This window comes from Pimephales promelas, chromosome 12, assembly GCF_988280905.1.
Source record: "Pimephales promelas chromosome 12, fPimPro1.hap1.1, whole genome shotgun sequence".
Taxonomy (NCBI): Eukaryota; Metazoa; Chordata; class Actinopteri; order Cypriniformes; family Leuciscidae; genus Pimephales; species Pimephales promelas.
Window position 1 is genome coordinate 21,064,200 of NC_142780.1, and position 23,469 is coordinate 21,087,668.

A 23,469-nucleotide genomic window follows, 5' to 3' on the forward strand; every position below is an offset into this window, starting at 1 on the left:
AACTTCCATGGACGCACACGGCCGCACGTAGAAGGCGGGCCCTTGTTACCATGACAATTACGTCAATATTAGTGTCGGGTAACTAAAGGTCAAACTAAAGACAAGCCAGAGACGGAAGGAAACAGGCTCGGAATGGCGGAGACTAAAGGGTTTTTTGCAGCAAAAGCCGGAGGAAATTCACAATAATAATCTGTGGTTTAATCGCGTTATCGCTTGAACGGCGGTGCTTTGTTTGTCTAAATTGAACAGGGGTACTGCTGCGGCGGGAAGGACAGTCAATGCTAGTTTTGTCTGTAAATTGGAGCAAAGCTGTAGAGCATAGCTACCGTTAGTTAGCCATGCTGTGTTGTTCCGTTTCGAAGCAGAATGACTTTTGCTAACTATCTGCGCTGTATTAGACACAAGCAAAACGCCTTGCTGGCTCTTTAGATCGCTTTTGCGAGGGTAAAATGCAGTGCAGCTACGGCTTGTCTGCTTGCTTCCTCTTCACTCAACTTGGTAGCAACACAGGCTTACTTGGTGCAAGTTCTTCTTATTTTTGTAACTCTTTTTGTACGGTATATTATAGCCGAGACTGGCTTAAAAATCACCGATTTTCTTATTCCCCAAAAAAGAAGCAAGGTTAGACCAATGTCAGTCTGGAAATACGAGTGTTTTTAATTGTACTCGGCTTGTATATGGCTGTTATTTATGGTGATGCTGATATGTAGAGACTGTACTTCCAGTTGTTGTTGTTGTTGTTGTTGTTGTGTTTCGATAATAGCTAACTTATTTTAAAGGTGGAAAAATGACCTATATCGACTCGAACATGTTTGTCATTTGTTTCATCAAATGTCTGTGATTAGACCGCGACACTGTTCAGATCTGCAAGGTCTTCATCCCCATCACGGTCCCTTTGTCATTGACGTGAGGGAGAGAGGACCTTTAACTTTCAACTCGGCTTTTGCTGTGTTTTTAATTTCTCATGAGGACTGTAGAAGGCAGCAAAATCACCACATACTGTTTATTTTATTGCAGAGTACATTTCCATGGATTTCGTAGATTGGTGTAATTTGCTTTCAAATTAATTATATATATATATAGGCCCTATATAGTTTGCTTTTAACTGGTTATTCGTGCCTGTAAACATCCCCGACTGGAAGCTGTGCGTATCCGTAAAACAAGCTTTCAGTTGGATGTTTGCTGTCATCGTCCAGTTCTTTCGTCTTGTTCTGGAATCAGTGGTGTGTGTGTATAATGAAACAATACTGCGTCCCAAATGGTACAACTGAATTATAACTTGACAACAATGAAAAAATTAACTATGTAATTTTTATTTTAATTATGGCCATCTGGATCTATTGATGTTATGTCTTAATTTTCCAGTATAGTCGTTGTAAACATCCTACACTCAGCTGTATTCTGTAAACGAGGCTGAGAGGAGGGTGTTTGCTGTGACTGACTGGAGCAACTCTGTGATCGTGTTGGAATATACTTTACTTTATTGTCCAACGTGAATGCAGAAAGAAGGCTGAGGCTGTGATAAAAGTAAAATTGTATCTTTGATCCCTCTATTGTACTTTATTATATAGTTTTACCCAAATAAACACATTCAACTCTCATGTTCATTATTATAGCAGTTGCTGTTAATTAATAATATTAATTATTAGGTGTCGAGTTTCTATCACTGATCTGCGGCTGCTATACACAGTCGTATTCAGTGGTTTTTAAAGTGTTAGCAACACATTGTCATTGTTCATCATCATCAAGGTTTAAGGGTTTAACTCTTAGATTTAAAAAAAATGACTGAATTACTGATTACAAGTGCACAGTAGTGATCAAATGAACTCCAGACAGCAGGTGGCGCGCGCTTCTTCGTCGATACTTGTTTTGTGCTTGAAGACGAAGATCCATCCGCCATATTTGTTATCGCAGATTCGACAGAAAGCTCTGCAGAAGTAATTTAAGTATAATGAACACATTTAAATTGCACTCTAGTTATAAAAACTAAGGTCAAAATCATTAGCGCGTGATTTTTACCTTTTACTGATTTAAAAAGAATGGACCCAGTACAAGCAGGTAAGCAAAAATATCTTTATTATGCTAACTGCGTTCCGAGGAAACGGCTCCTTCCGATGATTCGATAAGGAAACAAATAAATTAGGTAAAGCTAGTGACTTAAACGAGCAAAAACTTTTGCCATAGGATGCTTTATACGGAAATTAAGTTTTAAGTCTGCTGATTTACCGTTCGTTGTTGAAATAACACCATTTCCAGCTCACTACACTTAGACATCATCTTTTTTTAAACGAAAACTGATAACGTTACCAGTGTCTGAGAGAAAAACACGAAACTGGTCTCGTGTTTACAAAAATCAGATGCTAGGGAATGTTATTGTTTCCTGTTTGTAAAAATTCAACTCTACACAACACTTTGCTATTGAAAATAAGTCTTGATATGCAGTTCATTAACGGGTACATCAAATGTATTGTTACATGACATTTATTGAGTCTTGTGAAAGATAACTATTGCAGATGCTGACCCACTCTAATAAACTGAAATTAAATTTAAAATACTAATCAATAATTATAAATATCAGTGTTAATTAATAAATTTGATTTGGAAAAAGTATAAAAATCAACTTTTCAAGCGCTCTTATTTTGAAAGGTCTCCCTGTCATTATTAACGTCACCCCAGGAAAGGTTGTTTAAAACTCCATTTCAAGGCAAAATTATTAATTTTTGAGAATTAGGGTGGAAACACAATAAATCACTAGGAAAATATTATTAAATATTGCATATGAATTATTCGAGCCTTCTGTAATTACATGATAAGTCTTAGTGCTGTGGAAATTACAAGCTTACAAAATTTTCTTTGTGTGAGAGACATATTTCTGACGCTGTTTTAACAACAACAACAAAGATACAAATATTTAAAATGATAATTGCATGCATTCAATATATTCTTTAATATATAGACTGAAGAATTCAACCAGCTGTGTTTGTATTCACAGATGGTTCATCTGTCTTCATGTGCAAAATATGCAACTTGTTCTCACCCAGTAAACCATTGCTTCTGTCTCATGTTATTGAGACTCACTCCAATGAAGGAGGTGATCCTGATACTTTCATTATAGCGCTCAAGCCATTAACAACTCAGGAGCCACAGAGTTCAGGTAAGCAGTTTTGAACAAACAAATCACAGGTGCCAGGAACCTGTGCTGGGCATTATTAGAACCAGACACTGAAAATTAGGCCATTAGAGAAAGGCCATTGGAACTATAACTTGGTTCAAGCTTAAAATTGCAATTTAGGCTGATTTAAGCTTAAAATTTATTTCATGATGGCCTGGTTTCACAAACAGGGCTTAGATTAAGCCATAATTAGAACTTAGTTCAATTAGGACATTACTGGTGTGCAACTTGGCAAGCTGCTTTCAGTTAAAACAGTCACTTTAGTCTAGGACTAGCTTAAGCCTTGTCTGTGAAACCAGGGAAAATTTGTATACGACTGAAGTGTCTTATGTAAAGTGAAAATAAAGTTATTAACAAAGCATTGGAAAATACTAGCAATGTCTTTTTTTTTATCTTGCAGACGTTGTTGTGAAAAGAAAGCGTGGTAGACCAAAAGGCTCCACTAAGAAAGCCCAAGCAGAAAATGTCCTGGAAAAAGCATCCAGTCAGCAGGAGAAAGAGCCCACTGACGTTCCACCAGTGGCAGTAGCTGAAGAGCAAAGTGAGGATGGAAGTGATCTGGAGTGCAAGAAATGCAATCGCATGTTCAGCAACAGGCGGCAAATTTCCAAACACATTTGTTTTGTAGGACTGAAAGAGGCTGCTGATGAGGAAGAGTATAATGGTACAAATTTATGTTAAAACTCTTTGTATTGGAATACTCTGAAATTCCACAAATTTCACCTGTCAACTTCATTGACTAGGTCATAATACAGATGCAAACAGAATCAGTGATGGAGAGGAAGACAAAGAGAGGACACCAAAGAAAGCTCGAGCGATGCGGACAGATAAGGTGTCCAGTGCAAAGGACTCTGAAGTGCAAAGCGCCAACAAAAACCCTATTATTAGTGTGGTCCTTACTAGTCACGAGGCCATGCCTGGTGAGATATGCATGTGATGTCAAGTGGTCTAATAGTTGAGGGAAAGAAATAAACTAACTGTAAGTTTTGGTTTATTGCAGGCGCCTCTAAGATAGTTCCTATTGAAGCAGCTCCAGCTCAACCGTCCACCCAGACTGATGAAGCTGCTGGTTCCCAGGAGGCGGCAATGAAAAGGGGATACCAGGAATATGCTATTCAGCAAGCTGCTTATGAAGCGCCCCTCAAATCAAACAGGTTTATATTTTCAAATTTAAAATGTTAACTTTAGATTCACCACTCAAACTGTTTAAGCACCAAACGGACAGAATACTAATATAGTAGTTATACAGTCATTGCGTTACTTTGGAAGCAACCAAACAGTCTCACCATCACGCACCATCATTTGAAAACGTGGAAATATCAGGGAATTTTAAAATGATGATTTCCAGGCTTTGGAAAGTCATGGAAATGAAAAAAAATCCATAAATGTCATGGAAATTTCTAAAGTAAATATAGATTTTTCTATTTATGTAATAGCTTGAATGAGTATTTATTTGTGTATTTATTTGATCTACCACTATAAAATTATATTTTTAAAATCCCTAACCAGTAATCATAACCAACTGCAGAAGTTATGGAGAAGTCATGGAAAAATAAGCAACTTCTTGAAGAAAAGTTGTTGCAGTTGTATTGATCTCGTGGAATTATTTGGTACATTATTATGAACAAATCATATCTGTCGACACAGGTTAGGACAGACGCAGCTTAAAATCTTCACCTGTGAATACTGCAATAAAGTCTTCAAGTTCAAACATTCACTTCAGGCCCACTTAAGAATCCACACCAATGAGAAACCATTCAAGTGCACACAGTGTGACTACGCCAGCGCTATAAAGGCCAATCTTAGCGTTCATATGCGGAAACACACTGGAGAGAAATTCAACTGTGAGCTGTGCTCGTTTAATTGCCTCAGTAAAGGCCACCTCAAAGTACACGTGGAGCGAGTGCACAAGAAGATCAAGCAGCACTGCCGCTTCTGCAAGAAGAAATACTCGGATGTGAAGAACCTTCTTAAACACATCCGTGAGACTCACGACATGAACGACAAGAAAGTGCAGGACTGCTACGAAGAGTACAGCCTCCAGACCAGGGAGGGCAAGAGACAGCTTCTGTACAACTGTCAAATATGCGACCGCAAGTTCAAAAACGAGCTCGAGCGCGACCGTCACATGATGGTCCATGGCACCAAGAGACCCTTCGGCTGTGAGTTATGTGATCACGGCTCGACCAAGTTCCAAGCCTTGCAAGCCCACATCCGAAAGCATCCCTTCATATACGTCTGTGCCATTTGCCAAGAAAAATTTGTCAGCTCTGTGCGACTGAGGTCACATCTCCGAGAGTTCCACCCGGAATCGGACGAGCCCTCAGCTTTTGCAGACTCCATCAACTCAAGCTTTTGCTTGCTCAAACCAGGTGATGACATTCAGAAGGACATGTTGAATCAGGATGAGCTTAAGATCACAGAAGAGCTGTCGCAGCTCAACGCCCAGGAGCTGTTAACCACAGAAATTAGTTGCATGGCTCAAGAGGACCTTCAAACTCAATGCTCGGAAAATATAGAGGTCGAGTCAGATCTTCTCGAACAAAACTCACAAGACGGAAATCCCATTGCAAATAGTGTAAATGACACAGACACATCTGCTGTAGAACAAACACAAGAAATGGCCTGTGAAGATGTTATGAATACACAAAGACTGCAAGATGATCCACTTAAAATGGAGCGCAGTGTGACCGAAGAGCAGAATCCTGCTCAAGAAACCGCACCTTCGACGCCTGAAAAAGCACAAATGCACTCCGAGCAGCTAACATCAAAAGATACGTTTCCTCAAACTGAGGAAGAGGCGATTGTTCCACAAACTAACACTGATGAGGACTTGCTCAGTTCAGAGCAAGAAGAAACATCTGCTTTCAAGCAGATTATAGAGCAGATGCAAAAACGACAGCTTAACATGGAAGTGTTTGAACGGATACGGAAAGTGTACGGAGACCTTGAATGTGAATACTGCGGTATGAAGATCTAATCGCATGCTCTTTTTTATAATAATATCTCTACTCCTAGACTTTCTATAACTGTTTCCTGTTTCCTCAACAGGTAAGCTTTTCTGGTATCAAGTGCACTACAATACCCATGTGCGAACGCACACAAGAGAGCACCTCCATTACTGTTCTCAGTGCAGTTATTCCTCCATCACTAAAAACTGCCTGAAGCGACATGTCATCCAGAGACATTCTGACATCCTGTTGAAGTGTCCCTCTGAAGGATGCCAATATTGTACGCCTGACAAATACAAGCTTCAGGCTCATCTCAAAACCCATTCGGACATTGTGAGTGCTGGTAATCTGTTTATTCTTGTGATATTGGCGAAATGGCTTCTTTATCAAATCATATATCTCATCTTTAGGTCAAAAGAAGTTTTACATGTCCAGTATGTCAAGATTCTGTTCCTGAGGACAAAGTTAGAGCTCATATCAAAAACAACCATCCAGGTAAGCTCAAATCAAACCTCTGAAATGTCGCTCAAGAGCTCTGAATTACAGTAACGGATGTGCTGTGTGACTATATAGACGTGTCGTTGAACTACTTCTCGGAAGCGTTGGGAATTCGTGTACATGTGAAAGGAGTGATAGGGAAACGGGCTTCCAAATGCCCATACTGTGACTGTTTCTTCACAAGAAATGGGGCAGATCTTCAGCAGCACATATGGGCTCATGAAGGTGGGTTTTGTCTTTTTCTTGATGTGTTATTGAACTTCTGTGCTTAAATGAACTGCTTTAATGTACTGATTGTGTTTTGATTGTCTCTCTAGGATTGAAACCATACAAATGTTCACAATGTGAGTATGCCTCAAGAAGTAAAAGCAACCTCAAAGCTCACATGAACAGACACAGTACCGAGAAAACGCATCTTTGTGACCTCTGTGGAAAAAAGTTCAAGTCTAAATGCACTCTGAAAAGTCATAAGCTCATGCACACAGCAGACGGTGAGACTCTTACTTTGTGTTTAAGACTGCATGCAATGTTATTTTGACTTGTGTATCTAGTTAAGTCAACAAAACCTCCATAATCTGACGCATTTCCGATTGAAATCGTACAGGGTTATTAAACTAACGTCCAGGGACTGCAAGGGGATGCTAGAGGGGCCATGAAAAATTTACAACATGTATTGTGACAGTGACAAACAAAAAACAAATATGCTTATAATTTTGTGCAAAATATACTCTATTGTTTAAAATTTTTAAAAGAAGTCTCTCATGCTCACCAAGACTCCATTTATTTGATAAAAAATGCTGAAAATTAGTAATATTGTGAAATATCATTACAATTTAAAATAACCCTTTTATATTTGAAATGAATATATTTTAAATGTAATTTATTCCTGTGATGGCAAAGCTGAATTTTTCAGCAGCCAGTATTCAGTTTCACATGATCCTCCAGAAATCATTCTAATATAATATTTAGTTCTCAAGAAACATTTTATATTGTTATGCAGCTTAATATTTTTCGTGTAAACAAAATATTTTCTGATTATTTCTCTTTCACTTTTGTTCAGTTCTTTTGTTCAAGTGTATAAACATCATTTTTTTTCTTAATATTCATCTAAAATTCATCCTTTGCAATGTACTTATGTTCAAGAATAGTTTATTTGTGTTTTATCTACACAATATAGTGAGTTTTTTTATCCTTGCTGTCGCATTGTGGAAATAATTTATTAGAAAATGTTTCTCTCATCTCTTTATATTCAGTAGAAAAATCTACTATTCATTTAACACATTAAGTTTTCATGCATCAATGAATTGTGCACAATGAGAGCAGGGAACTTACATCATACCTCAGCTGTTTTAATTATTTCTGTAATAATGCATGTTCATTTTTAATATTTTGAAGGAAAACAGTTTAGATGCACTGAGTGTGACTTTACTGCAGCACTGAGGCCACATCTCCTTCGTCACATGGAGCAACATGCCTCTTTCAAAGTAACACCACAAAAGGCTTCTTTCTATTTCTGTTCTATGTTGTCATGTGTCCTACAACCATCACCAAAGCACAATGTTTTGCCTTTCACAGCCTTTCCGTTGTGCGCACTGCCACTACTCGTGCAACATTTCAGGCTCACTGAAAAGACACTATAACAAGAAACATCCCAACGCACAGTACGCCAATGCTGGAACGGGGGCGTCCACTTCTGAAACTGTCACTGAGCAAGGCAAGTCCTTCCTCATCAGAAACTACCTTATCTAAGATACACATTGTTGCTTATTATTAGACATACAATATTCCCTCAAACTGCTTTAATAATTAAAAAGTGTGTTTGTGTTATCAGGTGGATTCAAATGTCCTGTGTGCAATTATGTTTATGGCACTAAATGGGAAATGAACAGACACCTGAAGAGCAAACATGGCCTCAAAGTGGTGGAGGCTGACAGTCTGGGTATAAATCAGTGGGAGGTGAGTCTTCATTACAATTACATGACGTGTTAAATTCAGTAAAGTGAAGTCATATTTATTAATAAAATGCATAAACAACAATAGAAGTCCCACAGTACTGTACAATAACATTTAATCATGAATAAAATATTCAAATTAAAAGTTTAGTTCACCCCAAAATTTTAAATTCTGTCATCATTTACTCAACCTCATGTCATACCAAACCCATAATAACTCAAATTAAAGGGATGGTTCACCCAAAAATTCTGTCATCATTTACCCACCTTCAAGTTGTTCCAAACATGAATGAATTTCTTTCTTCTGCTGAACACAAAAGAAGATATTTTGAAGAATGTTGGCAATCAAATAGTTAATGGGCTTCATTGACTTCCATAGTGTGAAAAAAATATGGGGGGACATTCTTCAAAATATCGTCTTGAGGGTCAGAATTTTCATTTTTGGGTGAACCATCCCTTTAAGTTATTTTTAATGAAACCCGAGAGGTTTTTGTCCCCCCATTGAAAGTCTAGGTAACCAAAACTTAGAAGATACAAAAAGATTATAATGGCGTCGAAATTGAATCCATATGAATAGATCCGATCTTTATATGATGAACAGGTTTAAGTTAGGCCTTTATTTACAATCTAAATAATGATCGACACACATACAAAGAGCACACCACGTGTTGTAAACATGAAGCTGTAACGTGTGTGTGTGATGCACAAGAACCTATGAGATTTCTCCTAGCGCATAACGCACACACAATCTTCTGTGTTTGCCTTATGTGATGCACTCTATGTATGTATTCAAGTGTGAATAAAAGCCTAAATTAAATCTGTTCATCATATAAAACACATATAAGTCATTTCTCTTCAGAAGACAGGAACAGATATCTCTCAGGTTTCATTAAAAATATATTAATTTGTGTTTAAAAGATTATGGATGTGGAACTACATGTGGGTGAGTAAATGATGACAGAAAAATAATTAATTACATATTTAAAAGTTTAGCAAAAAAAGGCAAATTATTGGTGCCGAGCCACTTAAATTCTTTGACTCTGACATTCATAATACAGTTTCTTACTGATAAACTGGCGAATGGTTGTGAAATTGCCTTAATTCGTGACATATTCCTTGCATTCGAATGAAATGCCACTGGACTTGATTCGGATGTTATCGGTTTGTTCATTCAGGTGGTGGAGTCAGTAGAGGAGCCGGCCATGCAGTACCTTCACATAGCCGAGACCGAGGATCCTCAAGGAACTGAGACTGCTGTATCCGCTCTGCAGGATCTGCGCTTTAATACACAAAATGGTCAGAAACTGTTGCTTCATTTCTGGAACAATGGTTTAATTTCTTTAAAGTTCATTTCTAAACTCAACTTTTGCGTTCAGGTGTTGTGTCTGCAGCGGCGGGAGACAGACTAGACCCGGCATCTGTTAACATCCTCCAGCAGATCATTGAACTGGGCTCAGAGAATCATGATGGCACTGTGGCTTCAGTGGTTGCCATGGCTCCCGGTACAGTTACTGTTGTAGAGCAGGTATGTTTAATATGTTTAATATGCACATTCATCTACTGACAGAGCTGCTGTTGTGAAATGCAAGCAGTTTTCCAAACTATTTATTGAGATTACAATACAGTATATCATCTATCAATTTATTGAGATCACAAATATATCATTCTCTGCCATATGAGTGTTGATTATTGCTTAAGATAAGGTAAGGTTTATTGTCTTGGTAATTTTGGTATTACGTTTATGCCCCCTAACTTATAACAATTTAATATACTTGTGTTATGCGACATGTATACTGTATGAATTTAAAGGGGTCAAAAATAGGCAACTGATCAAAAGTTTGGTTAAAGTTTTTTTTTAACAATTTTTTAAAATACTTTACAGGACTCAAAAGTGACAGTGAAGTTATTTATTGTTGCAAAGGATTGATATTTTAAATAAATGCTGTTCTTTTGAACATTCTATTAATCAAACCATCCTGAAAAAATGGATCAGTTTCCAGAAAAAAATATTAAGCAGTACAAAATTGTGAATATTGATAATTATAAATGTTTCTTGAGGACTAAATCATCATATTTTAATGATTTCTGTTGGATCATGTGACTGGAGTAATAATTCTGAAAATTTAGCTTTACTATCACAGGAATAAATTATACTTTAAAATATATTTTAATAGCAAACTGTTGGTTTTGTAATAATGTGAAAAATTGGAATAATATTTCACATTATTACTAATTCACAGCATTTTTTATACCAAATGAATGCAACCTAGGTGACCATAAGACACTTTTTTCAAAAACATTTGAAAAATCTTACAGGCTTCAAACTTTTCAATGTTAGTGTGCATCATGTTTAATTTTTTTTCCTGGGGTTTACTTATTTTTTTTTTATTTTTTTTTAAATATCAACCTAAACTGTCATTTTTTACTTTTCTCTTTGACCATTAGAATTAAACAGTCTAATATTTGCTACCATATTTTTTTTATGCTGAAATGTATAAAACCTAATACTAAAATGTTCAGGGACCTTGTTTAAAATAGACTTCAGCTGCTCGTTTCTAATATTGTATTTAATTAATCATCCAGTATGAATTATTGACGTGTGAAGGTGGACAGTCATGTTAAATTGACATCAGGCATTTTTGCCGTTTCGTTTGACCTCAGAAAGTTATGGCGTGTTTTCACTCTCTGGAAGCTTTTCCCAGTCTCAATGAGAGAAAACTGGACTCCTCATGAAAGCAGATCATTTAATAATACCAATGTTCTGACCCATCATCCTAGATGGAGGAGGAGGAGCCACAGACAGATCATGCCATGATGATCCAGGATGCACTTCAGCAGGCCACAGTGGGCCTGGGAGAAGAGCACCATCTAGTGGTGTCCTCAGATGACATGGAGGGCATCAAAACCGTTACAGTGTATACTCAGGGTGAAGACGCATCCCAGTTCATAGTCTACGTCCAGGAAGCAGTTCAAGAGGCTGTGCAAACTGAGGAGACCACCACGGTATAGAGAATATAAAGATCATGCATAAAGGGTTTTAAAACTACTTAGCTGCCTAAGTGTTTATTCCCTTTAGTTATGGTTTCTACAGACTATTGCAGTCATACCTATAGTTTATAGGGACCCATCTTACACAATTGTAAATAATCTAAAATGAACAGTAGCAATGAATAGTCATAGCGGCGTGCTTTCCTGACTGGGAGAAAAAAAATGTATTTAGTCTTTGTAAAGATCATGACACCTATTCACAGTAGATAAACCATGTCACATGTGAAGCAAATGCTATTTTAGAAATAATTTGTTAGATTTGTTAGATTGTTAATTTGCAAGAGTTACTGTGTGACTCTGACCTTCTACACTCTTTTTATATAAGACTCCCATACAGTGTATGGCTATCACAATAATAAACGTCAACTATTTAATGCGTGGTGATGTGTATTATTGACACACTTCATTGAATAATTTCATAACTGTGATTTAAAAAAAAAAACTCACTTTAAAGCTGTGTACCAATACAGGATCACTTACACTACCGTGCGAAAGTTTAAGGTCTGCTATATAACCATTTACTGGTTTTAATTGTATTTAAACTGCCTTGAAAATAATCATTCCTACCTTCTGTATTATATAGGAACACCACAGGAAAAAAAAAAAATCAACTGATCACCTGTCAAAATAGAAACGTTTACTTTTTTCCAAAGCTTGAACATTTTTATTTTACAGACCACACTAAACAGTATAAAATTGCAAGTGATCAAAAGATCTGATTTCAGTGTCTCCTGTCTTCCTCTTCCATCAGCTCTGAGAGCTGGCTATCCACCAGGCTGTCCTCATCACTGTCCTGCTCCTCTTTATCCTCTTTTTGAAGGCTTCTGGACAGGAGGAAATCCTTAGGAGTGATGTCATCGTCCTTCGTCCATTTAGATTTCTGTTTCTTTTTCTCTATGAGTTTCTGCTTCCTAATTTCTGCTAGTGTATCCAGCTGCTCTTGTGTTAGTCCTCCTGCAGCAGGACTCTGTGTGAGAGAGTCTCTCGCCCCCTTCTCTCGTTTATAGGCTTCAATCTGTTTATGCAGAGCGTCATGATCGACACCAAACAAAACGGGTCTTTTCTTGTCTCCAGATTCTATGGGCTGCAGTTTGGCTCTTTAAAAGATAAAACCAATTAGAAATTCATTAATTAAAAAAATAATAATAGAACTTTTATTAGAACTAAATTCTTCTTACCCGATATCGCTGATGGATAAATGTAATTTATTTTCATCTGGACCAAAATCTGCTATCTTGAGAAGGTTTTCAATCTGATTAAGGATCAGACAATAACACACATAAATATTAGCAATACCATCTACAAAACTCATGCACTGCTAATATATTAATTTGAATTATTTGTATTAACTTTAATGTGTAATGTTACCTCGGTGATAGCAGCATATTGTTTATCTCTGATGAAAATCACAGGAGGAACACTACCAAGGATTTGGTGAGAGATGAGAAGATGCCTGAAAAATAATATTAAAAACCAAATTATTACATTACTTTCAACTTGTTAAAACTAAAATAAAATAAACTAGGAAAAAGACATACCGTATGCGAGGAGCACATTTGTCTAAAGCCTGCTGAATATGGCTGTCTTGCTCTACCGACAGACTTGTCTTCCAGTATATTCGACATGCGGAGAAATCGGATGGTAGTGAAACCTTACATGGACAAGGAGACATAGTTTAGGGCAGAACTGAAAACAACATTTTTGAAGAAATTAAACGTGTAAATATTTAAAGACAAATTTAAAATCTGTCATTTGAAAAAATTCTTTCCCTTCAATGGAAATCAAGGTTAACTGTTGTATTCTTAAGTATATTAAGTATCTGTTGTATTCCAAAAGAAAGTCATACAGGTTTAAAATGACATGAAGGTGAGTAAATGGTGCAAGTTCGTTCATTTTGGTATAAATTATCCATTTAATTATTGAACGTATGAGGTATAGTTAAAGTGATTAAAAAAAATCCTGTCATCATTTACTCACCCTCAAGTTATTCCAAACCTGTATGAATTTATTTGTTCTGCTGAAAACAAAAGAAGATATTTTGAAGAATGTCAGTAATCAAACAGTTGTGGCACCATTGAATTAAAAAAATCCCCCCCAAAAATACTATTTTTAGTCAATGGTGCCAAATACTGTTTGGTTACACATATTCTTCAAAGTTTCTTATTTTGTGTTCAACAGAAGAAACACATAGAGGTTTGGAACCACTTGAGGTTGAGTAAATGATGACAGAATGTTCATTTCACTATCCTTTTAATGATGGCACGGAGGTTAGATGGAAGAACACATCCTACTTTGGAAATCTGTACATTGTAGGCACTGATCTCGGAGTTGACCTCATAGGAGCTCAGTAAGTCTGTCACTGCTTTGTAGATGATGTTGTTCAGAGTCCTGACACGAACACTGTCCTCTTTATTTTGCTTGGATGGTTTCAGAAAGCCAGACTGAAGCGCTGTGGACTGGGTGAGCAAAATATGCAAAAGACAAGTATGGTATTGTAAGAGATGTGTACGGTCATTCTGCTTAAAGAGTAAACACACTAACGCAGATTTATTGTTAACTTTTAATATGTTTAAAGTATACAAATACTGAAAACGAAAATAATGAATTAATAGTGAAGTAATTGAAAAAAAAAATAGATAGATAGAATTCTTACCTGCACAGGAGATTCATACCACTGTTTTCTCCTGTAAAGAATGATCATGAAACGTTAACTCATGCAACTTTATAGTAAGAATTGGCGTGACTTTTTTATTTTGTATTTATCAATCATACAAAACAGCGACTCACTTCTTTTTGGTCAGCATCTTCATCAATTTGAATTTACTGCCTCCAGACAGACGGGTTGAACTATGAATGCTTCTTTCTTTAAGCATAACAGACCAGGACGAGCGCTGTGTCTCGTGTCGTGCTGTCATTTTACAGAACATGCTTGTTAGTGAGGTATATCGACTTAATGTGCATTCTTTATAGCAAAGAACTCTCTTGACAGCCAGCATGATCACTAGCTTGGTTTATCCCATAGGTTTATCCTTGTCCTAATGCAGTATCGACTAACTAATATTTGTCTGAGGAGTCGATTCTTGACGAGTCCGACAGGTTCTTCTTCTCTTTCGATGGCGGTTGGCAACCAGCTTTTTGGTGCATTACCGCCATCATCTGGACTGGAGTGTGGATCAATCATCAATAGGGATCAAGGGGTCAACCTACACACTTCCAATTAAAAGATTAACCCAGTTATCTACAAAAAAAACAACAACAAATTTCACCAGATCCTCTTTGCATCATTCCATGTAAATGTAGTGTCATCTGGGACATTCCTCATTTGTGGTGTCAAGTGGTGGCCCTCTACTTTACAACAGTTGAAATGAACTTTAAATACCAATAATTATAAAATGTTTTATTTTTTGTATTCTGTAGGATAAACACAATTTGTGCACAATTAATAGATAATTTTTAGTTTTAAAAATAAATATTTAATTGAGTTTGAGAGACTGCATTTTTAACAAAATATGTATGTTCCCACAATATTTTAGAGATATATCATGGAATTTAATTACAACAATATAACATTTTTAACAAAAAAAGTGGTTATATTATGAATATAGTTTTTATTTAACATGTAAATCCAAATTCATGTCTGTGGTGTTAAAGAAAAGGGGGAAGTCTGAAAGAAAAGGGGGAAGTCTGTTTGGACTACTTCCTGTGTGTAAAGGTCATTGCAGGTGCTGGTTGATCTGAGGGGTGCATGGTGAGTACATTTTTGCTGATTAATTTTCTTAAAGTTAGATAAATTCCTGACAATTTCATGTGTCGCACTTTATTAGTGTCTGTGGTGTTATGTTGATAACTTGCAGATTTTACATATTTTAATAACATTTTTTATAATTGCATACTTACTAATATTTCTAGAATGTCCTCTGATCTTGAAATCATCATGATGGCAGCCTCCATTTTAGAAAAGTCTGGATTTGTCCAAATTTGTCTGTAGTGTTACTGTCAATTTGAAGGTGCATCAGTGCCTGCCTATTTTGCACATTGGCGATTTTGCATCGGCCTTGGTTCTGGAGTTTTTAAGATTTAAGATGAAGTCTTTGTTTGCGAGTTATATATATATATATATTTTTTACAGTTTATGGTTATAGTCTATGCCATGAACCAAGTCAAGAAGCTACGAGGTGAAACAACATCACAAACATTGATTTGAAGTGAATATTTATATTTAAATTGGTGATGAGGTGGAGATTTCTCTGCAGAATCATGGGTAATGTAGTGCGTCACCACCATGAATTCCATTGTTGATGAATAGGATTATTTAAATTTAAAAAAAAGTTTAAATAATGTAGACTGATGGCTTCAAAAAAAGAAAAAAAGAAAAAAAAGCATACCACTGATTAACAATCTTATTGCTTATTGTCTTTCTTAAAGGTTTATGATTCCCCCAAGGAAAAAAAAATAATGGGATTTTTACTTCCATAACCCAACCGTTATGGTTCCCACAATAGTTTGTCATAGGTGTTTATGTTTTTCAAATATGAATTTTGAAACATGTGTTTTTAATAATTTAAGTATCCGTTTACAAACTATAATGGTTATTATGGAAGATTTCGCTACAATTACATCCTTGTGATATGTGTATTTTTTATAAAGTGACTTTTTAGCAACTTACATTTTCTTTTTTAGATAATAAATAAAAAAAAAAACAGTATATGACTATGTAATAAAAGTCATATGTAGCAATAATTGATAAACTGATTACATAAAATACCAAAATAAATGATATAAATATATATATAATTTATAAAATATGCAAATTAATGACATTAGGAAAATCCTACGTGTTAAATACCAAAGAATTTTATGTTTAGTAAACCACACATCTGTAATATTTAGTCACGTTTATTCCAAGAGGCAAATACAACTGCAAATTTTAAATAGGACACGGAGGCACTTGTCTTTTTTCACATGTCTGAAATGATTACAGTGTATTATATGAAAGAGAAAAAACATGAAAACACCGTAAAATGTTCGTTTTGGTGATACAGTTATGAATTGCTGCCTAATTTGCCAGTTAGTAGTAATAATTAGCCAAGCCTTCATTATCTTTACGGTTCTAATATAAAACGTTAAATGCAGAACTATATCACTAGACATCCCCAAATGTATAGTACAAGTGTCCAGAAAAGTAGGATTTTAATATAAATGGGAAACTGGGTCTTTTCTTTCTTGCAATAAAGATATGTGATAAAAGAAACTTTTAAACATCATCATCATCATCATCATCATATGAACTATATACAACAAAAATACAAAACTGTAGAGTCTTTCAGCATTGCTGTAGGTTCCCCTTTTTCCATAGACTAATGCCAAGAGGCAAACCATCTTATAAATGTGTAAATCAAGTAACTTTAAATAAACAGTTTGCAATGGTTTACGTCCTAGTGTGAACATGCGGAATACAAACACAATTGATCAAACAAACATGTTAGCTATTTTTACAGAGGCCGTACCTGTGGAATGAAGAGGTCATGTTCCATTTCACTCACATCCTCTTTTTTAATAGTTACCTCATGGATGAAGAGGTCATGCCCCACTTCATTCACGTCCTCGACCTCTTTTTTAATATTCACCTCTTGGATGAAGAGGTCATGTTTAATTTCATTCACGTCCTCTGTTTTAACAGTTACCTCTGGAACAAGGCTGTCATGGTTCACCATTTCATCTTTTTTTTTAGCAGGCTTTGCCTCCGGAATGAAGAGGTTGTGCTTCACCTTGTTCACTTCAATCATTTTGAACCCGAGACGTACGCAAACCCTCTTCTTTTGAATTGCTTTCAAGCACTTGGTGAGCTTGCTGTTGAAGTGAGCCTTTACATCAGCCTTGTTTATCCACAAACGGGAAGCGAGCAGTTCGATTTCGGTCTTCGTCACGTATGGCTTTCTGTGGAAGTACTGTGAAAGGAAGTCTTTTCTGTCCTCGAAAGATGTCCTCTCCATCCCCATTGGTTCCAAGACGAGTTCAACTGGAGTTTCAGGGACTTCTACCTTTGGAGCTTTCGAGTTCCTTTTCCTGTTCTTCGGAGTGGTTATTTCTCTCTTTGGCTTGGCAATTTCAACACCCCCCTGAACAGCCGTGTCTGAAGAACTGGCCATCTGAACAGAACTACATAAATCACCATCAAGGTGTTCGGCTGTATCTGGGTTCAGCTTCCTCTCTGCTTCCTTGACCGCTTTGGGAGCACAGCGACACCGTTGCACATGAATGGAGATGGTTTTCGGTGTCGATTTTTCGGCATACACCCCAAAACAATAAATGCATTTGTAAGCAGGTGTTTTTAGTATGGCATGAATGGTGGGAACGATGTGGTGTTTTGTTTGAAGATGGAGCTCGTAGTCTTCAGAGTTCTGGAGCTTTACTTGACAAAAAGGGCAAGCGGTAGGTGGCACCTTCAACGCGGTTGCGTATTCGGCCTTGTCTGGATACATTTTTATGAATAGCTTGTCCTGAGCGCTGGTGACCAGGGCGAGGTTAAGCTCGCGGTTGTCAAGAAGATCTTTGGGCACATCTGTGTTCAGATTGAAAGTGCTGAACATAAGATTGCCTTTGTCGTCACAGTCGAGATTAAACTGTTCTTTTATGAAATGCCGGTTTTCCTTGATTTTCAGACTGTGATCTTTATTGGTGTGCTCCATGATCTGCTTGAAGGAGTAGAACATCTGAGGGCAGAACAGACACTTCAAGCCATGCAACAAATGCTGGAAAATCCCCTGTTCTGTCAGTAAAATCTTGCACCTTAGGCACTTGACCGTGTGTTGATCATGTTTCTTCAAAAACGGCGCGATTACCGCCAGCTCATTTGGCGTCGAATTTCTATTTATCGCCCTCTGAACTGTAGGCATGAGACCAGCAGGCACCACCGCTGCATTTGAAGGCTGGCTGATCTGGTTTTGCGCCAATACCATTTGAGCGGGACCGCCGTGGACCGGAACGGTGACTTGAACAGGTGCTAGAGTGTATGTTGGCACACCATTGACATTGTTGCCTGTGGGAATGAGACGCACAGACTGCGAGGCTACGAGAGGAGGTCTGGGAACTGACTGATTCAGCTGAAGACCTTGCGTATAAAGAAATGGTGAACGAACACCCATTTCGCCCGGGAGGTTGACCTGGATGCCAGGCGGAAGAAGAACCTGCTGTGCCTGCTGGGTTTGTGGTAGCCTGGGAATGGACATAGTGATGGGTACCGTGTTGGGTGCACTTTGCGGCATGTTTGGCATCACCATATTACCTGGAGAGGTAGGCAGGACTTGCGGCATCCCGCCGGGGGACTGCTGAGGCTGGGCATTCTGAAGTGCAGCCAAAGACGTGCCCGACAGCAAAGCTTGCGTTTGTGGGGACAGAAACATCTGTCCTGCACCAGGAGAGCAAAACAAAGCGTTACTTGGGCCAGCCAGAAGAACCGTACCGTTTCCATTTGTATGTTGCACCTGCTGAGGCATGTAATTCGGTCTTGCAAGTAACGTGACCTGCTGCATCGCTTTTGGAGCGAGGCTCAGCAGATTCTGCAATCCGGTCATTTGATTCATGCCGTCTTTTTCGATTATGCACGGCATTATTTGCCAGTGCAGGTCCTTGTGCTTCTCTGAACTTAAAATGTGATAAAGTAAATGTTCAATGGTCTCTGCTGGCAGTTTGCACACTTTGCAGTGATATTTCATTGGTGTGCCATCCCGTATCTGCACACCACCAGACTTTTGGGTATTGTCCGACCCGAGCCCGAAGAAGCGATCCAGCATAGTAGCATAGTGGTTTACCAAGACGTGTTTCTTCATCACGTATAGTAAAGAGTCATGATAGCCGCAGGTTGAACACGTGTATCTGTCATCGGCGGCATCTGCTGAGACTGTAACTGACACAGTTTTCGGTGCGTGAGCCAAAGTATGGCTGGGGTTGCTTTGGAGAGATATACGATGGGCTTTTGATGGCAGCATGTGGAAAAACTGAATGTGTTGCTCTGTGACTTTCGGAGAGCTGACAAATGGGCAGTAGGGGCACATTAACAAACAGGCCACGTTCAGATCTTTACAGTGATAGCGATGGATGTGACTTCTGAACATGGGTACTGACCGGCTGGAGTACCAACACAGACTGCAGCACAGAGCTTGGCTCCGGTATGGATACTGAGGGACAAAAATAATATCATGATTACTATATCTGGAAATTATGTTTATCAAATCCCCAATTCGTCCCATTCAAACTGAAAAAGTAAAAATGCTACCTTAAATTATTTATTCAAATAAAAGTGGTGCCAAAAGTATTTAAAGAGATCATCACAAACAAAACATTCTTACAGTACATAACAAGTGTTAATGCAAATCACCTTTTTTTTCTTTTTTCCAACATGACCATCAGTGAAATCATCCCATTCCGTGTTGTCAAAACTTGCTTCACCAGCATCAAAACATTTATATGTCTGTCGGAAACAAAGAAAATTTCATTAACAGGCATAATGATATTCGTTAAAGAAACACTGATGTTGTATAAAAAAATAAAGACAACATGCAAAAAATAAAATAGTTTAGGATGCAACGTGAATTTAGGTAACTGATAGTATAAAAGACAGATAATTCATTTTTAAAAAGGAGTCTTGAGAGTGATTCGGGACCAATCCCGGGAGGCCGGGTTGACCCCGTTGCCATGTATGACACAATCTTTTGAAGACTGTGATCGGTTGGTTGTCCAAGAAGGAAAAAAAGAGCCATTTTTAAGAATAGAGTTTACTCACACACACGCACATTATATTTATGTATATAAATCCTTTTTTAACCTTGCTGTTAATTTTCTAAGGTATTTGATTGGCTTAGAATGATTGGCTTGTTCCACTCTTTCCAATTACACTGATTGCTGGCATGTCTATTTAAGTGGTGGTTTGAATGTTGGTTTTAATATAGCAAACATGGATTAAAAAACAAGAAAGACGAGAAAGCCTGACTGGACAGAAGAACCGTGTTTACTGTCACACTAGGCCATCATTAAAGGAAAATTTGGGCCGGGTCACACAGCACGGAGCAAGAAGCAGACGAGCTTATAGCTCAAATGATTAACGGTTCATTCCCCTGCTTGTAAATGCTGTAATTGTTTGTGTGATCACTGCTTACAGACGGTTGTGACAGACCCAAATCACTGCTGCTTTATTGCATTTTCCCATTTGCCAAATATCTTAATGTAGTGATTACTTTCATTTCTGGCATTATGGCATTCCTGCACTGTGTCTGAGATATTATGATTCCTGCATGATCTCATATAGCGTCTTATTAACTCACTGTCATCCATTGTCTGCAACACATTTCTTCTCCCTCTTCATTATTCTGCCATTTTCTCCTCTGCTAAAGAAACTCCTAAAAGTCCTCATCCATACTCCTAACAATTTTGACCTTAAGACCTCTTTTAAGGGTTAAGATGCTTTCTGAATTACTTTTTTCTTTACTAGGATTTTTTCTTTAATTGTAAGAGTGAACGCCCACATTTATAAGAATTTTCTTAGAATTTTGACATTAGGAGCTAGACTTTGCATTAAGATTCTTTATGAATACGGGCCCAGACACTCTGGTAATTTATGCCAGACTTCTCCAATCAGTTTTATCCATTAGCCGCTTTAATCGCTTACCATCGACTGCAAGCTCACATTCAGATCTGCCTCTATCCAATCAACAACTGATGGATAGAATCACAGTCCCCGTCTAACAATTGTTTTCTTTTTCAATAATCCATTTCAATACGGAAGAAATTGGCTGCTTCTTCCGTTACATTTCAGCTTTAATAATAAATTTGGAAAATTAGAAATGGTCAGTTTTTGTCTATATCCTTGTTTTATCTTTGTAATTTGTAAGGCTCTTTGAAATAACTAAATGATTTTATGTTGAAGTGAGTGTCTGAATTTAAATGCAGTCAAGACCTAGAATTACTTCATATAGTAGTCCAGTTAATCAACATCTAAATCATTGAGTCAATAAAAATCATGCATTCAACAGATCATTGCAATAAACAGAACATCAACTACAATAACCTAACTTACCTCCATTAAATCTTGGCACTGCTGCTTCCCGATGTCACACAAAATACGTTTGACGCGTTTCCTTGGTCGTCTGAGTTTTGTGAGGTTCTTCACTGGAATTTGATACATTTTGCTGATCCTGTAAATGAAAACACAAATAACACGAAATGTTTCTGGACAGCCTGCCAGTGTCAAATCAATTAATTAGCCTAAGTTACTCTTTCAAACGCCAAATTCAATCTGTTTTTTTTGCGTCAATCTAATGCATATTAAAGAAATATCTAAATTAACCTCCTCAATGATTGAGGCCTATAACATAGTTATAATAAAGATAACTAGTTGTTGTAACCATGTACCAAGGTCTGTTTTTTTTTTTTTTTTTTTTTTTTTTAACCAGTCTCGGACATGTCATTAAAATAGTTTGACCTAATCGTGCCTTTTAAGTAGTACGGAACATGTCACATAATTACACATGCCATTCATAATCCGAACTGTATTTTAGGGTCTGTCATAAACCTGTGTCTACCTTTAATATTCTGCCACAGAGCAGCGATTGAGTGGATGGATGTCTGCGTGCGTGCGTCCGTTTTCTTCCGGCGTCACTGGAAGGCGCGCAGTATGGAATCGCCTACTTCATCATATGAAGCAACCAGGATGCGCTCAATCCGCGTTCCTTACTGCACTGAAGATCGTCTGGTGAAATATGAACCGAGCGCAGGATTAGCCCACTTTTGATTATATCTCACTAAAACATCACCCCACTCCTGCTGAAAAACATGGCGCACAGGAAGACGGGAAGTGACGTTTTCTGATTTACATATTGCATAGTGCAGAACCACCAATGGGAGAAAGGTGGGCTGATCTTACAAAGTTGATCAATGTAATGGCCATTAGTTATTAGAATTAACCATAGGACCATGGCTGTGGTCTTCACCTGTGAGTGATGTTGGTACACCTGTGGTACATCACCTTCAGAGATGCTTTTATGGGGAGATGGATTGATGGATTCAAGTATGACATTATGATGAATGATGAGAAGGAAATGGGAGTTTTGCTTGCTGTCTGCAATATGCATGTAGCTATAGGTGGTTTGTTGCATCAGTGCTAATGTCACAAGTATATTTTAAAAATTTTCATATGTGCCTGGAACATATGGCAGTTACTAAAGTAGCCTAACTGGGATAATGTTTTATGGGTCTCTCCACTGGGCCCAGTTAATGCATGATACAAGGACCTAAATGGGCCCCCCTGTGGTCACATGGCCTTGGACATTCCTTTAGTTTGAGAGTAAATTTAAAAACACAGAAACTTCATACTCACGTAGGCTATGCTAAAAAAGTACTTTCACTGTTGTGAGTCTTGCTGAATACAATGGAAGTCAATGGCAAACGTCAACTGTTCTTCAAAATATCTTCTTTTGTGTTCGGCAGAAGAAATAAATTCATACAGGTTTGGAACAACTTGAGTGAGTAAATGACACATTTTTTGGGGTGTATATAATTATTAAATTCTAAAATCATTTACTCACCCTGAAGTCGTTCCAAACCTTTATGACTTTCTTTATTCTGTGGAGCATGCAGATGAGAAATGTGTTCAGTAGAAGAAAAGAAAGGGGTAACGTTTTGGAAAGACAGAGTAGGTAAGTAATGTCAGACTTTTCATAACTATCCCTTTTTCATTTAACAGAGTTGTTTCAATTAAATAAAAAGTATTGTCAGCTTTACTTGACAAATGTTGTTCTGTCAATGTGAAACGGCCAAACTGATAAACATAATGCAGGAAGACCCTTTATATGCA

General features: G+C 37.5%; 3 protein-coding genes across 4 annotated transcripts; 1 reads left to right on the forward strand and 2 right to left on the reverse strand.

Annotated features, from left to right (window-relative positions):
• The first annotated feature begins 1,447 nt into the window (after positions 1–1,447).
• Positions 1,448–11,997, forward strand: zfat (zinc finger and AT hook domain containing). 2 transcript variants are annotated; one of them, XM_089117672.1, is made up of 16 exons: positions 1,448–2,453; positions 2,993–3,154; positions 3,573–3,836; positions 3,916–4,092; positions 4,173–4,326; positions 4,820–6,138; positions 6,224–6,456; positions 6,534–6,618; positions 6,697–6,846; positions 6,939–7,112; positions 8,017–8,105; positions 8,197–8,335; positions 8,453–8,577; positions 9,749–9,869; positions 9,950–10,098; positions 11,352–11,997. In XM_089117672.1, exons 2-16 carry the CDS (start codon positions 3,010–3,012, stop codon positions 11,580–11,582), a joined length of 3,555 nt encoding a protein of 1,184 aa, XP_088973798.1. In that variant the 5' UTR covers positions 1,448–2,453; positions 2,993–3,009; the 3' UTR covers positions 11,583–11,997. The 2 variants fall into 2 exon arrangements, with proteins under 2 accessions (XP_088973798.1, XP_039535575.2); XM_039679641.2 differs by having other exon boundaries at positions 1,448–2,058.
• Positions 11,998–12,236: 239 nt separating this feature from the next.
• On the reverse strand, positions 12,237–14,750 carry rbfa (ribosome binding factor A). The gene is made up of 7 exons (XM_039679642.2): positions 14,409–14,750; positions 14,275–14,305; positions 13,913–14,077; positions 13,160–13,272; positions 12,990–13,074; positions 12,800–12,873; positions 12,237–12,718 (listed from the first exon to the last, which is right to left on the reverse strand). The coding sequence occupies exons 1-7, from the start codon at positions 14,615–14,617 to the stop codon at positions 12,343–12,345; spliced, it is 1,053 nt and encodes a 350-aa protein (XP_039535576.2). The 5' UTR covers positions 14,618–14,750; the 3' UTR covers positions 12,237–12,342.
• A 1,751-nt stretch (positions 14,751–16,501) lies between these two features.
• adnp2a (ADNP homeobox 2a) lies at positions 16,502–22,456 on the reverse strand. Its single transcript, XM_039679734.2, has 4 exons — positions 22,199–22,456; positions 21,694–21,811; positions 19,999–20,091; positions 16,502–19,798 (listed from the first exon to the last, which is right to left on the reverse strand). The coding sequence occupies exons 2-4, from the start codon at positions 21,799–21,801 to the stop codon at positions 17,114–17,116; spliced, it is 2,886 nt and encodes a 961-aa protein (XP_039535668.2). The 5' UTR covers positions 21,802–21,811; positions 22,199–22,456; the 3' UTR covers positions 16,502–17,113.
• Positions 22,457–23,469: the final 1,013 nt, after the last annotated feature.

Excerpts from the sequence above, each read along its gene's own strand:
- zfat (XM_039679641.2), top strand. Across the intron at positions 4,093-4,172 it reads TAGTCACGAGGCCATGCCTG|GCGCCTCTAAGATAGTTCCT; the intron begins GTGAGATATGCA and ends GGTTTATTGCAG. Across the intron at positions 7,113-8,016 it reads GCTCATGCACACAGCAGACG|GAAAACAGTTTAGATGCACT; the intron begins GTGAGACTCTTA and ends AATATTTTGAAG.
- rbfa (XM_039679642.2), bottom strand. The coding sequence starts at position 14,617 with ATGCTGGCTGTCAAGAGAGTTCTTTGCTATAAAGAATGCACATTAAGT. Across the intron at positions 14,306-14,408 it reads AAGATGCTGACCAAAAAGAA|GAGAAAACAGTGGTATGAAT; the intron begins GTGAGTCGCTGT and ends CATTCTTTACAG. Across the intron at positions 12,719-12,799 it reads TTATCCATCAGCGATATCGG|AGCCAAACTGCAGCCCATAG; the intron begins GTAAGAAGAATT and ends TATCTTTTAAAG.
- adnp2a (XM_039679734.2), bottom strand. The coding sequence starts at position 21,801 with ATGTATCAAATTCCAGTGAAGAACCTCACAAAACTCAGACGACCAAGG. Across the intron at positions 20,092-21,693 it reads AGTGCCAAGATTTAATGGAG|ACATATAAATGTTTTGATGC; the intron begins GTAAGTTAGGTT and ends TGTTTCCGACAG. Across the intron at positions 19,799-19,998 it reads TTGGAAAAAAGAAAAAAAAG|TATCCATACCGGAGCCAAGC; the intron begins GTGATTTGCATT and ends TTTGTCCCTCAG.